Source organism: Papilio xuthus, unplaced genomic scaffold (genome assembly GCF_000836235.2).
Source record: "Papilio xuthus unplaced genomic scaffold, Pxut_1.1 DF829758.1, whole genome shotgun sequence".
Taxonomy (NCBI): domain Eukaryota; kingdom Metazoa; phylum Arthropoda; class Insecta; order Lepidoptera; family Papilionidae; genus Papilio; species Papilio xuthus.
Genome location: NW_013528891.1, coordinates 2,152,370 through 2,176,733, shown reverse-complemented (window position 1 = coordinate 2,176,733; position 24,364 = coordinate 2,152,370). Strand labels below are relative to the sequence as shown.

Genomic DNA, 24,364 nt, shown 5'->3' with positions numbered 1-24,364 from the left:
GGTACGCTCCGAGCCCCTCGGTGGGGGTATTTATGAGCTGACGACATGTGCTCAACCTAAACAGCCTGACTTCAAAGAGCAAAATGTTGTGTAAAAGTGCTTTGTCATGCTGCCAATGTGTTATTCGATTTTAGAATCTCATATGTACTTTGACGTTTTTACGTTAAGCATTGTACCTGAGCAACCTGTACGCATATTTAAAGATTTGTGTGAAGTCAACTCGTATTAAAGCGTTGTTCTATGGTCTAGTCGCCTTTAACTTGGGTAGTCTCCGAGCCTTTCTTTGGGGATGTACTTGAGCTGACAATACATTAACATAAACATTTTCTTATTGAAATAGATTATAAAAAGACAAAAGGTAGAATGTCTATTTTTCCATGGTCTATAAATCTGTTTACTTAAAAAAAGTACCTTTAAACAATCTCAAGGAATATTGGAATATCCCAATGACGAAACTAGTTTTATATCAAGATTATTTGAATTTTCCAAAGGTTGAACGGAAGGTTTTGCTTGTGACGCATGATATATGAACGCAACAGAGTATATAGTTCAGTCTATGAGTTTTTTTTGCAAAGACACATTAAAAAGATTAGTAGGTTTATGAAATCAAAATCACAGTTTAAAACATATTGTAGTCTCTGTTTTGTTAACGATAATGACAGGGATGACGATATTTTACTTAAAATATGTAGTTGTTGAAAAATGATTAATACAAGACTAGATGTCGCCCGTGACTCCATCAGCGCGGAATTAAAAGAAATAATAATAAGTGTTCTTCCAGACTATGTTCTATGTTCCAGACATGTCTGCCAAATTTCATCAAGGTCTGTTGAGCTGTTCTGGATATACCTTCAAACAAACATCCATATAAACTTTCGTATTTATAATATTAGTAAAATAAGTAATGATTTTAGACAAATAGACCTACTACCAAAGTATCTGACACGATCTCACTTGACGTTAAGTGATTTGGTCGTGGCGCTTTAGTGAGTGCTTATTGACTCTACCCTTGAAAGCCTCTACTTGTTACTCAGTTGAATTCAAACAATTACAAGTAGTTTATGGATTAATTAATGAATTAATTTATACTTGAAGCTTAAATCTATAATAGGAATTAGAACGTTAGGTCGGCTAGTATTACACAAAGTCAAGGTTCGAATGACCTTTCCTGTCTAGAATCTAGATGTTAATATGCAATGTAACTTGCAGTTGTAGTTAAAGCTTTAAATTGGTTCGTAATGTTACCATACTATATTATTATGTTCAATGAAGTTGTAAAAATTATTTCGAAAGGGAAGTATTAGCTATAATACAGCAGCAACTTGTTTTGTAAAGCATACAAAGTTACAACTTTTGAAGGCAAACATGTTTGGAAATATTACGAATGCATTTGTTTTTATTTATAATATATTTTCGTATTCGTCTCGTTCTTTTGTTCTATGCCAGCGATCAATTGTGAACTTCGTTGATTTATAAATCTACTAGGTAAATTAAACAGTAATTATTGCAGAAATTATGTGTCAAACGTAATACATTTAATTTTAAAATTAATTACTTTTTAAAATTAATTAAAAACTAATTCATTTTAAAATTAAATTAAAAATAATACATTTTAAAATGAAATGCATTTCGTTTCATTATTACTTATATTATTTATGATTTATAATATTAATTTTACATCATCCTTAACAAATATTAAATCGTGTTTGTTTTTTATGATACTGAACTAACTTAGGTTGCGATGTGAAGTAACAGCTTTTAAGGAAGTTGATACAAGAATATAATCTGTCGTATATTTACTATGTACTAATGACTGTTTACATAACATAAGTATATTAGAAGCAAACAGTCATGTGTCAGTCAATACTGCTTATTGATCTTAATGTCAATTGCACTTTGTTAAATGCATTATATATCATCAGCATATATACTACTAGCGTTCGACAGCGACTCCATTTGCGTTGCTTTAAAAAGAACTTTAGTAGCCTATGTGTTTTTCTAGACTATGTTCTGTATCCGAGTCAAATTTCTTCGGGACCCGTCCAGCCGTTCTGGAGATACCTTCTAACACATCCATTCGTCCGTCTAAATTCTAAACATTAGCATTTATAATATTAGTAGAAAGTTTTTCATTTATTTAAAAGGTAAATGAATTTTTTTCATTTAAAATGTAAATGAAACTCTACCAATTAAATGTAGTCAAAACATTTCCAACTGTTTAGTTTGTTACAGATAAAAATCAATGTCTTGTTTCAATCTAACGCCGCGTCGATATTTAATAAACATTTTAACGTCACTTTCCATACATGGCGACTATTGCGATACTTTTACTTGCGAGATTTAGTTAGTTCGTCAAAATTATGTAATAAAATGAAATGATAGTGTGATTTATTGGTATAGTTATGTGAAAAAGTGTTTCATTAGAAATATTTTGGGATTATCGAGTTTGTCTATGGTGGATTTGGATTGGTACGTTATGGATAAAAGTAGCAGTCACTTCGTTAATTTATCAACTGAATCGTTTGACACCCTTTTTTTTTAAATATTAACAGATTTTTTTGTAAATTTACTAATATTTCTTTAACCATTCCAACTAAGCTCTAGGCTTGTGCTAGGATATGGTTTACAATAGTCGAATGGCGGTATTCGAACCCCCGACCTCGTGATCGGAAATCCGTATCCTTAACCATTAGGCTTTTGACATTTTATTTAAACTCATATGTTTGTAAAACACAGTTGTGACGTAATCCATTACATCATCAGATGTTTATCTTAATCTTATTAATAGATATCTGAGTACAGTACTTTTAATATGCCTTCCTCTATTTGTCCTCATCCGTATATTCAATGTATTGTTTTAACACTTCAAAGACTATGGAACATTTTAATGGAATCCAACATTGAGTGAGTGTTGGTAGCTCAGGGGTATCTTGAATTGCAATCTGCTGGTCCTGGGTTCGAATCCCGCCTTGTACCAATGTGTTTTTCGATTTCCGATTTACATATGTACATTTATCCGACGTTCTTATGGTGATGGAAAATATCGTGATGCAACCTGTACATATCTGAGAAGAAATTCAATGATATGTGTGAAGTCAACCAACCCGTACTGAGGCAGCGTGGTTGACTATGGTCTAATCACCCCTAACTTAGGGTAGACTCCGAGCCCCTCGGTGGGGACGTATAGTGAGCTGATGATGATGAACATTGATTGAACCTTTTTACTATATAAAGGAAATGGCTGTTAATAGTCAAAGAATTTAATTCGAGTCCCATCTAAAATCGCAAACTGAATATTGCAAAGGAAAGTCATCAAAGAATAGTTTCACGTATATAGGTTGCTATGTCCAGTTTCTAAATTAAGTATAAACTAAGAAAAAGCATCTGAAACCAAAATCCATTTGCACCAAAATAACCGTAATCTCTGCATTCCCCTCTGGGTTATAGGCATGATTATGTTTGAAAAGCTTCATTCATTTGTCTTGTCAATCTTAAAAACCGGAAAGCCAATTAAATATGTTTTTCTCATTCTTAGTACTTTAGTGTCAAGGCTGCATGACTTTTAGTTATAAATCTCGGCGCCGAGTTGTCATAAATACTCTATGTTTAGTACAGGTTAATGATGGTTGCAAATTGGCGGGACTATAGTCTGTCATAGAGTATACAATGTCTTATACTTGGGCAATTTGTTGCTGCTGCTGCTATTTAAAAAAAATACTTTTTTTTTTTAAATTGTACGTATGTTATTAATCTTATCATACTAATATTATAAATGCGAATGTTTAGACGCATGGATGAATATTTGTTTGATGGTATCTTCAGAACGGCTAAACGGATTTCGATGAAATTTGGCATAGATGTAGAACATCGTCTGAAAGAACACAGACTAATTAAGCCGCGGGCGACAGCTAGTAGTTTATATATTTAGGTATTTAATCATTGATTTAGTTTTCGATTAAATCGATAAATGAATGAATATCAAAAAAATCTAATTCAATGTTTTTTTACTGATAAAATTTATAACGTATGAATCACCAGTGTTATTGATTTAGTTATAAACGTTAGTATAAAAATATACATGAATAAGACACGTGTTACATTCAATATGCCTTTGCCTTGCGTAATACTGACATCGGTATATCGTCTAACCGGAACCCAAGCTTGTTCTAGCTCGCTATATACTCTACCAACGAATCGTGAATGCCGTGTGTAATTTATATGGTCCAGTTTTAAAAAGTTAACATGCATATCGAATTTTCTTTAAAGGAAGAGATGGGCAGGGCGTAGACTTGGCGAGAGAGGGGACTTATAAGGTGAACTCTTTCCGTGCGTCCCTTCCTCAGCTCATTTAAGATAGCCATCCTAAACCGTTCATTCAACTAGTTGATTTCTGAGTGTCGGTCACCGGTAGGTGGGTGCTTGTTCGATTGCCACTATTTTTTTTAAATTATTATTACAAAAAACAACATTTACAGGCTTTTGGTCTGTAGTATTTTTTGCATATATTCCTTATGCCAAATTACAACAGCGCCTTTTATAATACTTTTTTTTTTTAGAAAAAACAACCTAGAGACAGAAGTGTTACGGGATTTCCGCCTTGCACTATTTAAAAGCACTTGCACTTTTTAATTTATTTCCATTATTTGTAAGAAATTGTCATTAAATTTCGTGCAGTTTCTCTATGGTTAAATTACTTAGGTTCAGTATTTTTTTAATAGTAGGCACAAGCAAACGGTCACCTGATTTTGCTAAAAAGCGAAGCGATCGCAGCGTACAGACATCTTCAAAAAGTTGTCTATGCCTACTTTAAATGTAGCCAGATATAAAGTTACATATTGTCCTAAGTTAGAGACTAGCAGGCAAATGTAGCCAGCACACGCAGTATGTCACATTTAGTTCGTCGTACGTAGTACACCGGCTCAGACCAGCACTTAGATATGTTTGCGTCAAGCCATTTGACACTTGGCCTTATATCGAGTATTTACTAAGCCATCTACGTTTTATGTTATTAAATATTGTCAGTAATATTAGGTATATGTTTGTAACTATGTATGTACTCTATAATACAAACATACATATCTTAAAACTCGTAAAGAGATATATAAAAACCTTCTAAATATTTATCATATAGTATGTGAAAAGAATGTAATATTAATTTTTATAAACTACAGTATGTCAAAAAAATCTGCTTAAACGCGTTGTAGTCTTTTATATTGGAGTAGCGTAAACCCGCTATCAACCCGCGTTGTGAAGACATAATCAGAGAATCTAATGGTAGGTATCTGAGGCCAAAATCCTTCTATAAAATATATTGTTATCTCTTTTTTGTCAATGATAATGAGAGGGATGACGATATTTTTATACAGGTATTTTTGTCTTAGAAACCGGCGATATATAATACAAATAATATCAATTACTTTATTGTAACCGCAGGCTTCCATTGCCATAATACTTTTTCAAAATCATATTGTTAGCTATTCATTCTCTTTTTTTCTACCTGAGATCATCAAATGATAGCTTACAATGTGATTACACTCATAGATGCTTAATTACAATTAAGGAACAAGTTGTCGATTGCCCTCCATCAATAACGGCTATAAACGATCATTACGCAAATCGTTAAGGTAACCGCAAATTGTAACTACGCTATAACAAATCGAAATTAATCGTAACTAGCCTTAACATTGTTCATATTTTCCACTCCATAATATTAAACATCCTGTATCATTCAATTATAAGTTAAGTATATATTTTTTATATTATATACAGACTCTCCTATTTTATTTTTTGTATAGAGTTACAGTGGTAGAGCGCGCTTTAACATTTCCGCACGAATTGTCCCGACTCGCCCGGTGCAATACGACGATATACGATACATGGAAAAGGAAAATTTTCTCTTTCTGTGCATCCTCTCCTCCGTCGATTAAAGGTATAGGCAACGCATCTACAATTGCATGTGTCTATGGGCAACAGTCGCTTCAAGTCAGTTCGAAAAAAAAAACGAATTGAAAAACGATGTCTTTGAAGTTGTTTCTTGTTTCCTGTAATAATTAATTTTGTAAATCTTACCGTCAAAATGACTTTACCTTGAATTTAATGTTACTTTTTGTGTGCACTTCTTGAGATTGTCTTAAATCGTGTGGGCATTATCACTCTTGTATTTTTTTTTGTTATAATTATAGTTATAACTCTTATTGTGATGCTTAAACAACAATAAATATGTAAATTAATTAGCAATTAAAAAAAACAACAATTGTTTTTTTGTTGTTTATTTGAGGCCTGATGCGGTTGTATGTAATTGTATTTATTCCTTGTCTTTTTGTTACCGGTAAAAAATTATGTTATAATCATCTCTGGTATCAAATAAAGTCATCTTTTACAAAATAATAATTTAGAAGGCGTTTTATAATCAAAGAAACCACTTTCAAAGCGTCAATAGCCTAATGGTCAAGGGCTTGCCGATTAGGTCGGGGGAATTCTGCCACTGGACTATTGTCGTAAACCATTTCCCAGCAAGTATAGAGGTTAGTTGGAATAGTACAAGAAATATTAGCAAATTTAAAAAAAAAAACTGTTAATGTGTTAAACTCGCCAGTTTTTTTTTTGGATCTAATTGCTAAAATATTCAGCGTTACATAATTGTGAGATTCAAATAACGTTTTATTAAAATCTGTAGGAAATAGACGACTAGTTAGAAACTAACTCGATTTTATAATACATATGTCATATTTTAGTTGGGACTATAGTGCATGTATTTATAGTACATCTACAACTATATGCCCAATTCTTGGAAATATATATAATTCAGTAGACAAGTTAATATGCTAGGAATGTGGTTATAGGTTATATACATATTAGGTCGACATAACCGATTCAGCATATAACATGACTATTTTTAATACAAGATTTATTTATCTACGTCTACATAAAGATTTTTTAAGAAAGAGAGAAGAGAGGGAAGAGCCTTTCATTTGTTTTTTATTGGTCAGTCGAAATGTATTCCTAAAGTTAAAGCATGTTTTAAATTTCAAGTTTTTTAAATTTAATTTGGAACCTTATAACTACCGCATTCAACATTTTATCGTGACTAAAGTGACCACAAAAACATATTCCTCTTCTTCTTGAGGTGCCTCTCCGACTAACGAAGGTTGGCGAACAGTTCTCCATATTTAAAAAAACATATTATAACCACAAATATACTCAGAGGGATATGTTTTATACAGATATTTTGGTCTTAGAAACCAACGATAAGTGTTGTAAAACATTAAAGAAATAGCTGATGATCATTTAGTAATCCAGAAATGTATAATTACTGTACTTCTTGTCTATGGAACTTGAGATGGGCTGTAAATCTTAAACCTTTGACCTTTAACAAACGAACTCGTAATAAAATGATAGTTTATTGAGTAGTTTAAAATAAACACTTGCGTAATTATTCCTGTCTATAATTGTATGATTTTAATACGATGGCTAAGTTGTTACATAAAGAGTCGCTTAGTATAGCTTTAGTATAAGTCTGAACTAAGGTACTCGTTAAGTGACAAACATCGCAGTGTAGCATTAAGTTGGTATAAATTTAAATTGAATCGTAAACGTAAAATGTTCTAGTAGTAAGTTCATCTCATTATTTACAAATTTTTTTCAGTAATACCTTTTTTTGAATACTAGCTGTTTTCCGCTTCTCCGTCTGCGCCAGATTAAACAAAACTAAACATTCAAACAAACATCCATCCATCCAAAGAACCGCATTTATAATATTAGTAAGATGTGTACAAAAACATATTGCCATCTCTATCATTTTCTTTGAATAAACAGAGTTTGTTTCGTCAATGGAAATTCACTGTAATTCGTTACATAAAGGTCGTATAGACATTTTAAACTTGATTCTTGAGTAATTGGCTGTTTTTATTACGATGCATTTTTTATCTGCTTTATGCTTATGTATGTTCTGTCTGTATTCAAACATCTTTGTTAGATTATTATCTGTGTTTAGACATTATAAATTCCGTATACTCCTTTTTGCAATTGATGCTTAATTTGAGATTATTAACAAGACTGACTTGTAAAACTTTGTTTTATACCTCCACTAGAGGTCGCCCGCGACTCCGTCCGCATGGAATTACAACATAATAAGTTGCCTATGTGTTCTTCCAGACTATATCCTATATATTTGCCAAATTTCATCTAGATCCGTTCAGCCGTTCTGGAGATACCTTCAAGCAAACTTTCATCTATCTAAACATTCGCATTTATAATATTAGTAAGATTGTGTGATTCAAATTCAATTCTAAAACAGTGATAACAAAATGTTTAAAACGTAGATTTTTGTCTCCGAAACTTACGATAAAGCGTCTTTAGGCGATTGATTTTTGGTGTAATATTAACGTGTCATATTATTTGATAACTGATTTATATTTGATGCTTTTGTTCCATGTTTAAAAATCCTCAACTCCACGTCTAGCTTGTATTTTACGTGAATGACGTTTGAAATAATTATATCGATCAAACCAAGACCAATATTTAATCGCTTTCTTAAGCCTTATACACTGTTTCAAACCTGTACTGAAATGTTATAACCAAATCTTATGCTAATAACGAAATATTACGCTAGTCTTAAATACCAAAGTATTTGTAGTATAATTTCCTTACTAATTAAGAATACGTGTTTTGTATTTCCGTTTATTAAATGCTTACTCGGAAACAGTATATGGTTAAAGTAGGAAGATTGCAGGTAAAGGAATGTTAATTGTATTGAATTATGTCGGTCTAGCCGTACATCGTGCACCTGTAAGTAACATTTATATGTAGCTACGGTAAAATGAAAATAATAATTAAAACAAATTTAAATCTATGACAAAATAGGAATTTCGCGACTGACAGAACAGTGGATCTAGCATGAATATTTGTGACAAGCGTCCTTTTTTTTATAACATAAGGTGGTAAACGAGCGAGCGGCCACCTGAAATCGCTGAAATAGCGAAGTGACCGTTGCCCATAGACATACGCAATTGCATGTGCGTTGCCTACCTTTAACCGACGGAGGAGATGCACAGAAAGAAAATATTTTCCCTTCCCATGCATCCTCTCACCCGGAAAGTCCACTTCCACTTCCCATCCTATCCTTATAAGAAAAAAGGTGGGAAGGGAAAGAGGACTAAGTAAGGTCTCCGGGACGCACACTCATCAGACGAAACGCGGAATTGCTTCCACTTCACGCCTGTCCTCTGAGTGGTCTATGGGCGTTATATGCGTATGTCTATGGGCATCGGTCACTTCGCTATATCAGCGTTTTCAGGTGGCCGCTCGCTCGTTTGCCACCTTATAATATAAAAAAAATGCTTTTTTCATCGTGTCATTTATGAAAGTCTAGCTTAGTCGTTTCTAAAGTGGTTATAAAGATATCATTAAATTTCATAACATTTACTATTAACATGATTAACTTCGTTGTTTTAATTATATAATTAATTTAATTACTTATATGTCTAATTTTTATTATCTACATAATCGTTCATCATGTCAATCTGCGTTTTATACAATTTAATTGTGAGCACGCTATGTGCATATCAAACGTTTTATTTGCATAGATTTATAGCCTGAATTGTATGTAAAACTGTTCGTTTCCATTGATTTTAAGACGTACTAAAAAGACTTATAAAACGTATTGCGTAAGCTAATAATAGTGACAGTAAAAACTCATCAATTTACTTTTGTGGGCATTTTTTAACAAATAATATTCAAGCAAACATATATCCATTGTTGTTTGAAGGTATATCCAGAATTGATGCATGGATATAGCTGAAATTTGACATAGATATAGAATATAGTCTAGAGAGATACATAGGCTACTAATTAAGTTTTTTTTTTAACTTCGCGCAGACGGAGTGGCGGGCGACAGTTAGTTAAGTACAAAACTTTGTTGGTGCAGTTGTTAAGCAACGGATCAGATCGTAATCAGGTCCGGATTCGATCCATAGATGATAAAATAAATATATTTTTTTAAATTATTGTTTATAACCTCACATTAAAATAAGCAAGTAATGCATGTTATACATTGCGCGGTACATCCGCGATGCAGTAGTTAACGGATATGACGCTTGTATGCGGTCACGCAATGTACGCCCACCTGCAACAATCACAACAACATCCCGTTAAAACATGCCTTAGAATGACTGTGGGTTTCTGACACCAAACCCCGCTTAAGGCAGATTATTTATATTTTGTCAAAGATAATGACAGGGATGACGATATGTTTTATAGAGACACAAATTTTGGATTCAGAAACTAGCGGGGATATACATCGCTGGTAGCTGGTTTAAACTATTGGGATTAGGGACTTAAAATTCAAAGAGAATTCTGTTTTAACTTGAAAGAGTACTAACAAAGATTTATCAGAAACCATCTCCTATAGGACCTAGGTCTTTTATAAAATAGGTAGTTAAAAGTAGAAAGAAATATTTTTATTCACAACTAATAACTAAGTATTTACTTGAAAATAAAAACACTTTAATGCAAATAATAGAGAACATAACATTTACAGATTTTTAAAAGCTTATTCTTTTTTTTTCATCATTTGATTACGATCTGTTGAGTGAAGAATTATGCATCCCATCTCTATGGTAGACAAGGAATTTGCGTTCCGCCAAAGATGTGGCATACTGGCCAAGACCTTTGCCTTTTTAATAAAGGAAAAATATAGATGTCAAACAGTAGGAAATCGCGCGGGAACAACGAAAAGTAGTCGCGAATAGGGCTAGATGAATTTATAAATGTACATATATATAATACTTTTAATATAAGGATATCAAATAACGAAATAAACGCATTTTGGCTGCCTTGCTGCTTATTTTATACACGACCTATGGTTCGATTTAAATCACTATCTTGTAATAAACGAAGTTGGTCAATAGGTATTTTTTTTTTTAAAACAATGAATTGCAAATTCGTCAAACACGTGAATTATGCCGTTTCATTTTGAATTGCCGTTTCCTTTTATCAAGTCGCTGTTTATGCGATTACGAACTCTCTCGATGATTAAAAATAAATATAGTTATTAATAATATTTTTTTCTTTGTTATTTTTGTTCTCATATTGCCCCGATGGGATAAATAAAGCTAATGTAATCTGTTTATTATATCTTGTCTGTATTTTGTTTCTACGCCTAGACATTAACAGTGATAGTATCGAGCCAAATTATAGTTTTTGGGCTGTGCAACTATCTTAGTAGATCTTTCTTGAATTTTCACTTTCATCTCGTCACTTTCAAATAACATGAAAAAAATATATATTAAAAACTCATCATACTCAAACATTGACGAATACACTTCAAAGTGTACTTCAAATTGACTTCGCAACCGTTGTCGTTTTCCCGCCATTGTCACAGATGACATTTGACCGGCGCATGCGCAATGGAAGTCGCGACCTATTACGTTCCTAACCACCTACCGACTCTTAGTTTACATACAATGTGGAAAAATAACGCCCGCCAAGACGACAAATGGAAAAAACTTGCCGTATAATTATATTTGAGCATGTAGTATTATTTTTTTCATTCAGTTATTTCAATCGATTTTATAATTAAATAATTAATATGTATTTAATGTAAAATATCATGTTTAATATACTTCAATTATATCTTAACTAGCTGTCGCTCGCGACTTCATCCGCAAGAAATAAAAAAAAAACTTAATAAATAATTTATGTGTTCTACCAGACTATGCTCTCTAACTAACAGAGATACTTTCTAACAATCATACGATCGACGATACATAAGATCCATCCATCAAAACATTCGCATTTAATATTAGTAAGAAGTAAGGAGTAAGATTAGGAAGGTAAATTTTAACGAATGTTCAAAAGCATCGTAAATTTTAGACGAGTAAACCGCCATGTTGGTTGTTTATAAAATGGCCGCCAGCTGATTGGCTTGGCTCATAAGTTGGTGTCGAGTTCTGAACGCTTATAATCCAATTGAAACATTTGCTCGTTGGGATTCGACGATGGGTCAAATAACAATGATTAATGTTCCTGGAACGTATAATATACTGCAATACAATATTAACTTATATACTAACGATATTTTGTGTTGCATAGATTAGAACTAGGCATTGTTACTTATTTATTATGCATGTTATTTTGACTAATTCTTATGTCTTATGTCTTATTACATAGGTATTGAAAAGCAAAAAAAAGCTTAGTGTTCTTAATTTAAATTTTAAAGAAATAAGTTTTTATATCATAAGGTGGAAAATGAACAAGCATAGTGATGCGACCCTTAGATATCCACATAGAAAAGGGATGGAAGACGGAACGCATACAAATGGTATATCCATTTGTATGCGTTCCGTCTTCCATCAAATCTTCTCCGTCTTTCCATCCTTCCCTTATAAGAAAGGGGTGGGAAGGAAAAGTAAAATTAGTGCTCCGATACACCGACAAGAAATGACTTTAGTTTTTAAATGTATATTTGTTTACAGGTGATAGGACAACGTGAATATGCAGTGCGACCGACGAGACGACCTTCGGCGGAGCTGCAAACGGGACAGCCCTTAGAAATAGTTGTACAACAGGTAGGTGCTTTCTCCTATTTTATTTACAAACTTTGTAACCAAACAAGGAAAGGCATAAATTATTATAACACACTAGCTGTAACCCTCGACGCCGTCCGCGCGGGTAAAAAAATATTTAGTAGCCTCTTTGTTCTACCAGATTGTTCTCCAATTATGCCAAATTGCAACAAGATCCATCCACCTAGTCTGTAGATTTATAATATTAGTAAGATTATTAAAGCTTGTTACACACCTTCAGTCTGTACAGTTAAACATCACAATTAAAACTCAAGGTGTTTATCGAGCTTAGTTTTATTTGACACCAGTTTAATCTTAGATTAACAATACATGCGTGGTATTTAGTTTATGTTCTTTCATTATATTAATTCTACAAAATGCATCCCTTCACCTTAACCTTGATTTAACACCAAATCAAACTATACCTATAGATCAATTTTCCTGCTTACGTAAGTATAAACTGTTTGTACAATCACGTGCTACAACTTCGCATGACAGCCCTGAACTTTGAACAGTCTCATGTATTATAGGGTTGTCACTTAGTAGCTTTTAATATAAAGTCCAATCTGAACAGAAATTATAAACATACTGTATGTATAAGTAACTATTGAAGAATAACACTTTCCCCTTTTGTGAATTTTAATTCCACTTTGTCTGGGCTGATGAGGGTGGCGCTACTATCGCGGTTCGTTCTGAAAATACGTATAAGATAGGCTTAGATATGACATGACGGCTTCTTTAGTTTCACTTTTGCCCGCAAGGCCGTATAAGAAACTTTGACCCGAAAAGGTGGTCAATTCCACCTTCTTGAGAAACAATAATGGAGAGGTTACTATCCTTTTGTAATAACATACACCCTGGAAAAGGGCGGATGACTAAAATTTGCCATTTGCCTTGTGTCTTGCATCAAAGCTATTCGTGCAGCTACTGCAATTTATACCATTTTTTTTAATTTTTCAAACGCTATATTGTCGCACTATAATTTAGTTAACAAAGACAGCTGATTATAGCGCTCCTAAATTAAATACTAGGTGTATTTAATTTAGCAGCGCTATAATAGGCAAGGTAATCTTAGTACTGACGTATTACAATGAGGTATGTAATTTTAAAACTGGAATGTCGAGGCGCAGGTCGCGGGTTCAAGTTTTACTGTCGACCTCGGTGTACGTTAATTTACCAGAGATACTGTAAGGACGTGAACACTTTGATCTAGTACTTCACGCGTACTATCCGTGTCAATAGCTTTTTTTAAGTGACGTAGGGTTGCCACCTTATCGTATTTTTTATTTAAAAAAACTCACCACCAATACGAAGGAGTAAACTGAGATTGTTTGTTTTATTTAATTTCATTTGTTTAAGATTTTAATTCTCTTCGAAATGTTCCTATGGTCAGTATTTTCTGTATGCAGTCAGGGTAACTAACATTTAGTCAATCACGCTAGTCTACTGCGAGGTGGTGAACTCTCTCTTCAGTCATATGGCGCCCACTGCTGGGCATTGGTCTCCCCAAAGACCATATATACCGCTTTTACAAAACCATATATATGGCTTTTCAAAAAGGTTGAATGAGAAATATGTTTTATACAGGTTTTCTCGTGATACATTTACTAAGATCTTTCGACCGAAATGCAAACAGTTCTCGATCTACTTTTTGGTCGTTTTCACTGTGCCCTTTACACGTCAGACGTACAGGTTTATTATAACTGTATATGTCAGTAACGGGCGCACAGTCACTGGAAGCATTTCGATTAACTTGAATACATTTTCATATTATTAAACCGGACATGTTCGTTCTTTCTGAATATTTATTTAATATAGGTGTATACGATTATTGAAACAATAGCTGTCACCTGCGACTCACATTAAAAAAAAACTTAATTAGTTTTAGGAAGAAATTCCGACAGTGTGCCGGTAAACTGGTGCAACACTAGCCTTACTAAAATGTCGACGTTTATGTCCCCTCACTAATGATTCTGACACATGACTGAATTGAAAGCGCGCCATTCGCGCAAAAGGATTCCAATCATTAATATCTAAAAGTAGTTATCTTTATTTTCTTTCATGATATATATTATAAACCAAATTTCAGCGAGATCCATGCTGTCGTTCTGAAGATTCTAACAAACATCCATCCATCTAAACATTCGCATTTATAATATTAGTAAGATATAATCTTACGATCAAAGTCTCGTATTAATAATTATAATGAATGCGCTTTTTTGCAATAATAATTTATGAATATAGAAAGAAAATAAGCAAAGTAATTCTTTTGTTTAAAATTAATAAGCCATGTATTAGCATCTAAATGTTAACCTTTACATATGTCGTATATATAAAATTCTCGTGTCACAATTTTCGTACCCATACACCTCCGAAACGGCTAGACCGATTCTCATGAAACTTTGTGAGCATATTGAGTAGGTCCGAGAATCGGCCAACATCTATTTTTAATCCCGCGTGGACGGAGTCGCGGGCGACAGCTAGTATCTTATAAGATAATGATGACACGTCTCACTATGTCTCTTATGAGATACAATTTTACTCTGCGTTCCCAAACCAAAAGACAGATTCGTAGAGAATTCTAATGAAGCCAAGTAGGTTTGTGTCCTCAAAATCTTTAAAATATATATTTTCAATGTATACGGTGACAAACAAGCAAGCACCAACCTGAATTCACGGAAATCGCGAATTGACCCCAGTCCATAGACATACATTGACGGTTTATCGTCGTAGGAGGCGACGCGCTTAAAGCAAATATTTCCCCAGCCTATATGTTTTTGTTTCTCCTACTACGTAAAATCCACTTCCTCGTTCAGGATAAGAATTCTTATAAGAAAAAGTAAGAAGGGAAAAGGCCTCCGACACACACACTCATCAGACGGAACGCGGAATGACATCCAATTGACGTCTTCTGTGTGGTCGTGGTATTTACCGCACGAGCTGGCTCATTCGTGCAACAGATGTTCTACCACTGTTTATCAGTTTTAGTTAAACTTTTTGCTAGATTTTTAATGTTTTTTTATATCAAAGGGAGGCAAACGAGCGAGCGGCCACCTGAAATCGCTGAAATAGCGAAGTGACCGTTGCCCATAGATATACGCAATTGCATATGCGTTGCCTACCTTAATTTTTAATGTTTGAAATTAACATTACTACGCGTGAAGAGAATTAAACAAAATTCTCTTTCTCTTACCTCTTCTAAAGATGGCTTCTATAATTTCGATATCTTTAAATATATATTTATTTTAAAATATACGTTAATTTAAACTTGTATGAATTTTCACAGAAATCAAATTAGCATATACAACTTTACCCTTGTTAGTGTTGAATAAAAAATTAATTATTTATTCACATTTGTTACTTAGCGTGCGCGCATCCTTGGCTTAGTAATAATAAGATATTCATAATTAATATTTCATTACAGTAATTTACAGATTATTCAGTTAAAGGTCGTACGAAAGGTTATAAGGAAGTTTGCTCGACTCATAGATGGAGTTTTATCCGTTTTTCAGACCACAGATCCAAAAATGTGTCGATTTAAAAACCTGTATATACACAGTCGGACAAAAGTTTGAGACCATCTTGAAAAAATTACAATGTTATTGCTCTACAAATTATTTATTTACCTTATTAAATAGGGAACTTTTTATGTAACATAAAATAATTTAAAAACTACAATAATTGCCATTATTATTAATAAAAAATATATATTATTTAAACTAAGTTTTCGTCGAAAAATCTTCCCTTACTTTTTATAACTTTTTTGACCAATCTTGGTAACCGGGCTATTAGTTTGTTGATAGTTTCTTGTGAAACCTATGAACACGGGAGCAAAGTCGACCGCAACTTTAAAACCGTGTGACGTAAAGACTAACCGTGGGTTTCCGAGTTCAAAATCTATGTTGTCATCTCTGTGTTGTCAAAGATAATGAAAGGTATGAGACGATATGTTTGCAAGGGATTTAGGTCTTAGAAATCCAAGGTAAATACGCCTTTTGACTCTAACTAGTAAATTTTCACATAAGTTAGAAATAAATTTAATCATAACAGTTGAAAAACATATAAAGAAACAAAAAGATATTTTTTGTTAGCTTCATAAATCATTCGTATAGAAAATCGAAAGTCAACGTTTTTTTTTAATGTTTTTATTCCATTATTTATTGCAAATTATTCAAGAAGAATTTTAACCACAAACACTTTCACTCTTATTTTTGCTATAAACACAATAACTGTTACATTAAGTACAATATTAGAAACTAGCTGTCGCTTGCGACTCCGTTCGCGTGGATATGTAAAAAAACTTAATTAGTGTAGCCTATTATTCAGACTGTTCTATACGTATGACAAATTAAATCGAGATATAGTCCAGTCTGTAAAAACCTAACATGTATACCGTTTAAAAAAATATAATTTTAAAATGAAATCATCCAGCGCGAGACTTTTGTTTCGTATAACAAAATCGACACGCTACTTGAGCGCCATCTTTTTGTAACATAGCCCGAGTTTTTGCGAAAAGCTCACGCTGCATTTATATCGCAACGAGTTGGAGATCCTGTTTTTTTTTTAACATGTGTTAATATTTATTACGTTATTTCTCATATAAGAGTTATTTATAATTTGTAGTAAAAAATATTAATAACACTACGGTATATGGCAACCTGCGGCAATCTATTGATTTTTTAATCGACTAGCTGTCGCCCGCAACTTCGTCCGCGCGGAATAAGGAAAAAAAACTTAATTGTTAGCCTATGTGTTCTTCCAGACTATGTTCTACATCAATGGCAGATTTCATCAAGAGCCGTTGGGCCGTTCTAGTGATACCTTCAAATAAACATCCATCCATCTAAACATTCGCATTTATAATATTAGTAAGATTAATGATGAGTAAAGTAGTCATTTCATTTTTTTTGAACCGACTTGGATTATGAAAACAATTGGTTAGCGCTATTCCAGAAAACTCCTGGTCCAAACTTAATACAGATCCGAACGTCTGGATAGTTTTGAAACATCCACATAACCTAACTACGCATTTGTTAAAGTAAGATATTAAACCATTGATTAAAGCTACGGTGATTCCTACACAGGTGCTTAAGATATCTAAGAATGTCTCAACAAACACAGTCGAGTGAACCGTGTGCCGTGTGCCGGAACCGGGAACCTGTTCTTAACTGTATCCCGGATGCTGATGCTTGCGTAACCGACTGTACGACGGGTTCGACGGCCGACTGTGAGCGAATGCCAGGGAGAAATGGCGCTCGGATTTTTTGTTTTTTTTTTTGTTTGCGGAAAAACACAGACAACGGGAGTGTACAGCCAGTTATCTTTTTTAACATAATAGTATTTTGCTTTATTAGACATAGATTTTTTGTAAAGATATAAAACTGACTGACTATAAAATTGACTGTATAAAACAAAAGCATCCTTAATTTAAATCGGTTTTTAATTGGTTTTCAATTTGGTTGAAATGTTTGACTAATAAAGTAACGGACTCGGCAACGAGCTGCCACTTTACGCAGGGAATGAAGTAAAGTTGACAATCACACAGACATAACACGCGAGCTAAACAGGTCCTGTATTTTAAATGTCATAGGTTGAAATTACTACTTTCTACAGTCAACAGAATTTTACAGGACAGAAACTTGACAGACAGGATAAGTTGAATATCATATAAAAAGTAGTTGTACTTAAGAAAGGTAAGGAAAGTAATTTACTTTCTGTGTATCCTTTTCTCCGTTGATCAAAGGTAGGCAATACATGCAATTGCATGTCTATGGGCAAAGATCACTTCGCTATTACAGCGATTTCAGATGACCGCTGGCTCGTTTGCCACCATATGATGTAAAAAAAGGTCAAAAAGATTACGGTCAGTGCAATACAGATTGAACACATTAGTATCCATACAATTACTCTGATTTTATCTTGTACAATATAGATCGCGGTAAAAAAAGCAATCTAATTTCTCGTACATTAAGCAACAACCACACAATTCGCCGAAAAAGTAATAAAACGAGGCAAAAGTAATTTTGTAATGTCAAAATTAATTTGTGTACATTGCTGCTTTTATCAGTGTTTCGTGATTGAAAGTGACAATAACAAATTGACAAACACTAAGAGAGAACATTGAGAAAGAATTAATGTGACATTACTTGATATGAGCATTGCTAGTTGTAAGTGCATGTACAAACAAGGACATTTATTTTCTATATATATATAAAATTCTCGTGTCACAATTTTCGATCCCATACTCCTCCGAAACGGCTTGACCGATTCTCATGAAATTTTGTGAGCATATTGAGTAGGCCTGAGAATCGGCCAACATCTATTTTTAATCCCGCGCGGACGGAGTCGCGGGCGACAGCTAGTATATATATATATATTAGGAACACGAACACCAGCATGAAAGAGGTCAAACACCAAAGAGTTCGTAATATCAATATAATGCTACTAATCAGTTACTTTAGTTTACTAAAGTGCACTTAAATGCAAATAAACTAGTGGCCCTTATTTTGTTTTGAGTAGCATATATAGTAATAAAATTGGATCTTAAACTATTTATATCAACATCTTAATATATGCGTATATCTTAATATATCTTATATGCGTAAATTTAGATGGATGGATGTTTGTATGAATGTATCTCCAGATCGGCTGAACGGATCTCGATGAAATTTGGCATACATATAGAACGTAATCCGGAAGAACAGACGGGCGGAGTCGCAGGCCACCGATCGTAAACTGTATTTTATCTGATTATTTTTTACATTCGTAATGTTTTAACATCCTGTAGCTTAAACCATTTACTGTGCTTGAAATATGAGGTATATTAAATTAACTTAAAACTAATTATTAATTTTTATACAATAGTAACACCTTAAAGAACTTCTAGGGATGATATGATGTTACAAAATATCCAAAAACAAAAAACCGTCTCACAAAACAAAAGAACAAAGCTTGTGCCAGGTACAGGGTCCTTGCAAGATGGCTAATAGCAAAAAATCTGTTTGCATTTAATATCCCAAAAAAGGCACGTAATAGGTCAACTAATAACATCTTAAGCTTCAAATTGATTTATTACTTAAGTAAAAAATCTATAAAATCAATCTATCATAAAAAAGGTCAATAAATTAGTTTACTTCTGCAATTTTACATACATTTTATGCGTTTCAATTCCTGAACGTGATATTAGCAACGAATAGCGATGCAATAAAATCGGGTGACATGTTTCTGTCTCCCTCGCACTCCTTGCTGTTATATCTGTTTGTTTCGCTTGTTAATGATTCAAGGGCTAACTTCAGACCTCGAATTCTGTGATGTACCATAGAGCAATACAAAAGGTCACTGGTTATTTACATTGCCGCTATCAAATAAATTACAATGAAATAAATAATTTTGTTTCTTATGGAAGATCGGAAACGGTTGATGTTTTTGCCCTTTGTTTCAGGCAATTTTGTAATATTATGCCACTGACATTCATATATGGAGGGGCTGTTAACGGTAGTATTTTGTGCCTATTCGATTTTCGTCATTTTGGCGCTGATGGTTGCGTTTGGTATCGGTGGTGAGGATTCGAACTAATAACAGAGGTAGAATTTAATGTCAGGAAAATCAACCGGCGCATTTAATTCAGTACAAATCTATAATTACCAAGCAATGACAAAGCAAGCAAGAATTTGTAGAGATGTTCACATTTAACAGTTGTAGAGCCCGCTTTAACATCTTCGCACGAATCGGCCCGCCTCGCCCGGTGAAATACCACGACCACACAAAAGACAGGCGTCAAGTGGAAGCAATTTCGCCTTTCGTCTGATGAGTGTGAGTCTCGGAGGCCTAATTTAGTCCTATTTCCCTTCCCACCCTTTTTCTTATAAGGAAAGGATGGGAAGTGGAAGTAGATTTTCCGGATGAGAGGATGCATGAAAAGGGAAAATATTTTATTTCTGTGTATCCTCTCCTCCGTCGATTAAAGGTAGGCAACGCATATGCAATTGCGTACATACGTATATCTATGGGCAACGGTCACTTCGCTATTTCAGCGATTTCAGGTGGCCGCTCGCTTGTTTGCCATCTTATGATATAAAAAAAAACAACATTGTCTTTTCTTTGATACAATTTGTATTGGTTCCTTATTCACATTGAACACATATAATTAATATGTATTAATAATATTTATTTCTTTGTTTCAGTTCGATGAATTCATTCGTTCTTTACAAGTTGACCCGCACTCACCTCTGTTCAGGCTAGTAACGGACGGACAGCCGCCTCTCAGGTGCGTAACAATTTGTAAAATATAACTAAAGAATGGGAAGGGTAAGTGATATCGACAGGGGAGGAGATAAATAAACAATTATAATGATATCCAATTCACAAGCATTAAGCTCAAGCATTTAGCACCGGCTGCCCGAAGCACGCTGAAACTGTAACGTTAAGGTAATGACCAGTCAGTCATTAAAAAAAACTTCCAGTTTATCCCCTCCTCTGTCCAATATAGGTAAAAAAGGCAGCGGTTTACTTAATGTTGGCCTGGGCCTAGTACGAATATTAATAACAACCACCATCGTATCGTCATCGATAAAATTTGTGCAGCGCCCCCATCTAATCTCATACTAATTTTGACATAATAGTCGATAACGATACGAAGAAGATTATCACAAATATTCGTGCTACACCCACTGCTTACTTATTTCCCGCTTTATTGATAACAAAACAATTGCATGTTATTACGTATTTTGTTATGACAAAAGGAAAGCATGCGTGGTGTGTGCCGTACAAAAGTGAACGCACGCCTACAATAACGGGTGTTGTAACGTTACGTATTCTATCACAAGTAGCACACTCTAGAGATCGGCATGTCAACTAAACGGTGTATAAACTCTGCTGCCCGTTGTATCAACAAATTCCATAACTTAGTTCAATCACAGCGGGGTTCTGACACCAATATATCTGTATACAATCGACATCCCAGTCATTATCTTTGACAAAACAAAGACAATATGTTTTAAATGGAGGTTCTGGTCTCAGAAACCCACAGTCAATGTAGTAACATATAGAATAATGTAATAAGAACATATTAAAGATGAAGGAAGAATTTCTTCAAACGGGAACCGAATCTGGTCGTATAAGTTCCGATCCGATCATGCGCTTAAGAATTGCGCTACCTTGGCTTATTACAGTTATTTTTTATATTTTTACGTAACTCAATATGTATTAAATTTATTGCTCCTAAATGAAAAAAGATTTTAATCTATTTAAATGTGTGTTTTCTACTTGATGTTTGGACGATATTATATAATAAAATTAACGTTATATACTATCAAGATTATATTTATTAGAATCATTATGTATATGACATATTTATTACGTCTCGTCATACAGATTATTAAGTAAAATATTATTATATTATTCTAACAGTATTTTCATGTCGCTAGTTAAATTATAATTTACATAATTCATATTTTCATTATAGTTGTGGAAGGTTATCATATTTTAAAATGACTGACAATTAAGGACAGGGTTGCCAACTTTTTAAAAATTTCTAACTTATTCTGTAATAATTAATTACAGGTTGGTAATAACTAAAATTCTAATTTTCATATTCTTCATCAAACTATGTTTTATACGTTAAATTAAAATTTAAAAAAAAACTTTTGGTCGTTCCTCTATACATCGACTATCCAACAAAAAAAGAATTTTTCAAATCGGATCAGTAGTTCCTGACATTAGCGCGTTTAAACAATAAACAAATAAACTCTTCCGCTTTATAATATTAGTATAGATTTATGCCAAATATCAGCAAGATCTATGCATCCGTTCTGAAGATACATTCTCACAACCATCCATATGAACATTCGCATTTATAATATAAATAGCATATATGTCTTGTTAGTTACGTATATGACATCCGGCATCTTTGTATTAACTCGTAGTTTTAAAATAGGTCTTTTTTAATACTAATTTTTCCATTCAGTAACACTTTGAATAGATACGGTATAATCGGATGTGTATTTGCATAACAAGATTTGCTTGCGTCTTCACACATTGCATTCGAGATGTTATTTTTACCGATGCAAGTTCATATTGTTAAATATTGTTATTTTAAACTATCATGTACATCATCGGGTGTATAGGTTTTCGCGAAATTTGCCTACCACAGCCGCGTTGTGGTATGGTCTATTGGTGGTAGTTCCAAACTGCAACGACTTAGAGTTCTCAAAGGCCGGCAACGCGTCTGCGCTTCCTCTGGTATTGCTGATGTCCATGGGCGATGAACACGTCGGTGTTCTCGCTGCTCGTTTGCCCCTACTCTTTTAAAAAAAAGTCCTTAGAAGTGAGCGTATCACCATGTCAAAGGCCGGCAACGCCGGCCGCAACGGTTCTTCTGGTATTGCTGATGTCTATGGGCTCCGATGAACCACGGTGTTCCCGCTGCTCGTTTTCTCCCTTTCTTCTTATAAAGGAAAAAAAATACTGTCAGGATCTCTATTGAATTTTCCTACATTATGGGTTTTTTAACGTTTATATAATAAAATAAATGCTTATTATTTTAGACGAAATTGCCGTTTTAAAATTGATTACAAGTACAGTCAGCGTCATATAGATCGCCACAGACAAGATATGCAAATATATAGGTACACCAAAAGTAATCAATTATATCGGTACAACAAAAGTCCTCAAAATAATAGATACATTCACCCTGCTCAAATACATCGGTACATACACAGCGTCAAATATATGAGTACATGCAAGATGCTCATAAATATCGTAGCAGCCACAGCGTCATAAGTAACGAAGCAGTCAAGGTGCGCAAAAATATCGGTACATTTGACAAAATTGAACTCTATCTCTATATGCTTGTGATACAATTTGGAATAAACTACTTCTGTTACATTCATTTGACACTTTGCATCAAACCATTTTTCAAAATTTACTAAAAGTGTTCGACGCGGATGACAGATATTAGGTAGATAAAACCAACATCAAATTTAAGTTTGTCATCATATATGCTAGTTTGGTCTCGTGGCCTTACCGTTCGCCGCCGTTGGTACGCAAGGTCGGCGGTTCAAATCCCAAGCCACTATTTTTTTTTTGATATTTAAACTTTTTAATTTTAATATCGAAGCACATGTAATTAAACTCTATCGCCGTAGTTATTAGGTACTTTTTTATATTGCCTTGGACTAATGAGTTTGACCGTTAAAGTACTTTTCTATTTCAAACAAAAATGAAGGAGATAAAGCGATGCTATTGGCATGTAATTTGTTTATTACTCATGTTTGTTAAACTTGTACCGGTAAAAATAACACTTTTACTTTTACCTTTTACTGATACTGATTATATTTAAGAAACAAAGAAAAAAACTGAATGTCAATATCCAAACTACATCAAATTTTTGGTCGATTGCAATAAACATTCCAGTGTGCGTGGCCCGCACACATATGTAGATAACACTTGTACGTATAGTTTCCGCGCGTACCATTCTTAAAACCCGCAAAGACAATCCACGCTCCGCCCACTCACTTCACCCGCGATGGTCTGACCTAATTGTTGTTAACTTTATTTAAATTTCTTTCTACCGGACAGCGAAAATTATAAAAAAAAATTATTGAGCAAAATTTTACATTACCAAATTTTTACTGGTTATGAAAAAATAACCCCTTGATTGATAAAATGAAAAAAAAGTAGCCTGAGATTCGAACCGGTAAACTTACATATTACGGCAAACATACTATAATACTGCGCCAAACTAGTATTATATATATTGTGACAAGGCAAAATTTGATATTAGTTAATACGTATCTGTCATA

The 24,364-nt window shown here is 33.7% G+C and overlaps 1 protein-coding gene across 4 annotated transcripts in view; it reads left to right on the top strand.

The window, feature by feature from the left end:
- The window catches only part of fus (epithelial splicing regulatory protein fusilli), a 65,913-nt gene that overhangs the window by 13,884 nt on the left and 27,665 nt on the right, over positions 1-24,364 (top strand). For all 4 annotated transcript variants that reach the window (XM_013326137.1, XM_013326144.1, XM_013326129.1 and 1 more), the window contains exons 2-3: positions 12,474-12,566; positions 20,747-20,829. In XM_013326137.1, the coding sequence (XP_013181591.1) occupies positions 12,474-12,566; positions 20,747-20,829 (176 nt within the window). The remainder of the gene's footprint in view (positions 1-12,473; positions 12,567-20,746; positions 20,830-24,364) is intronic.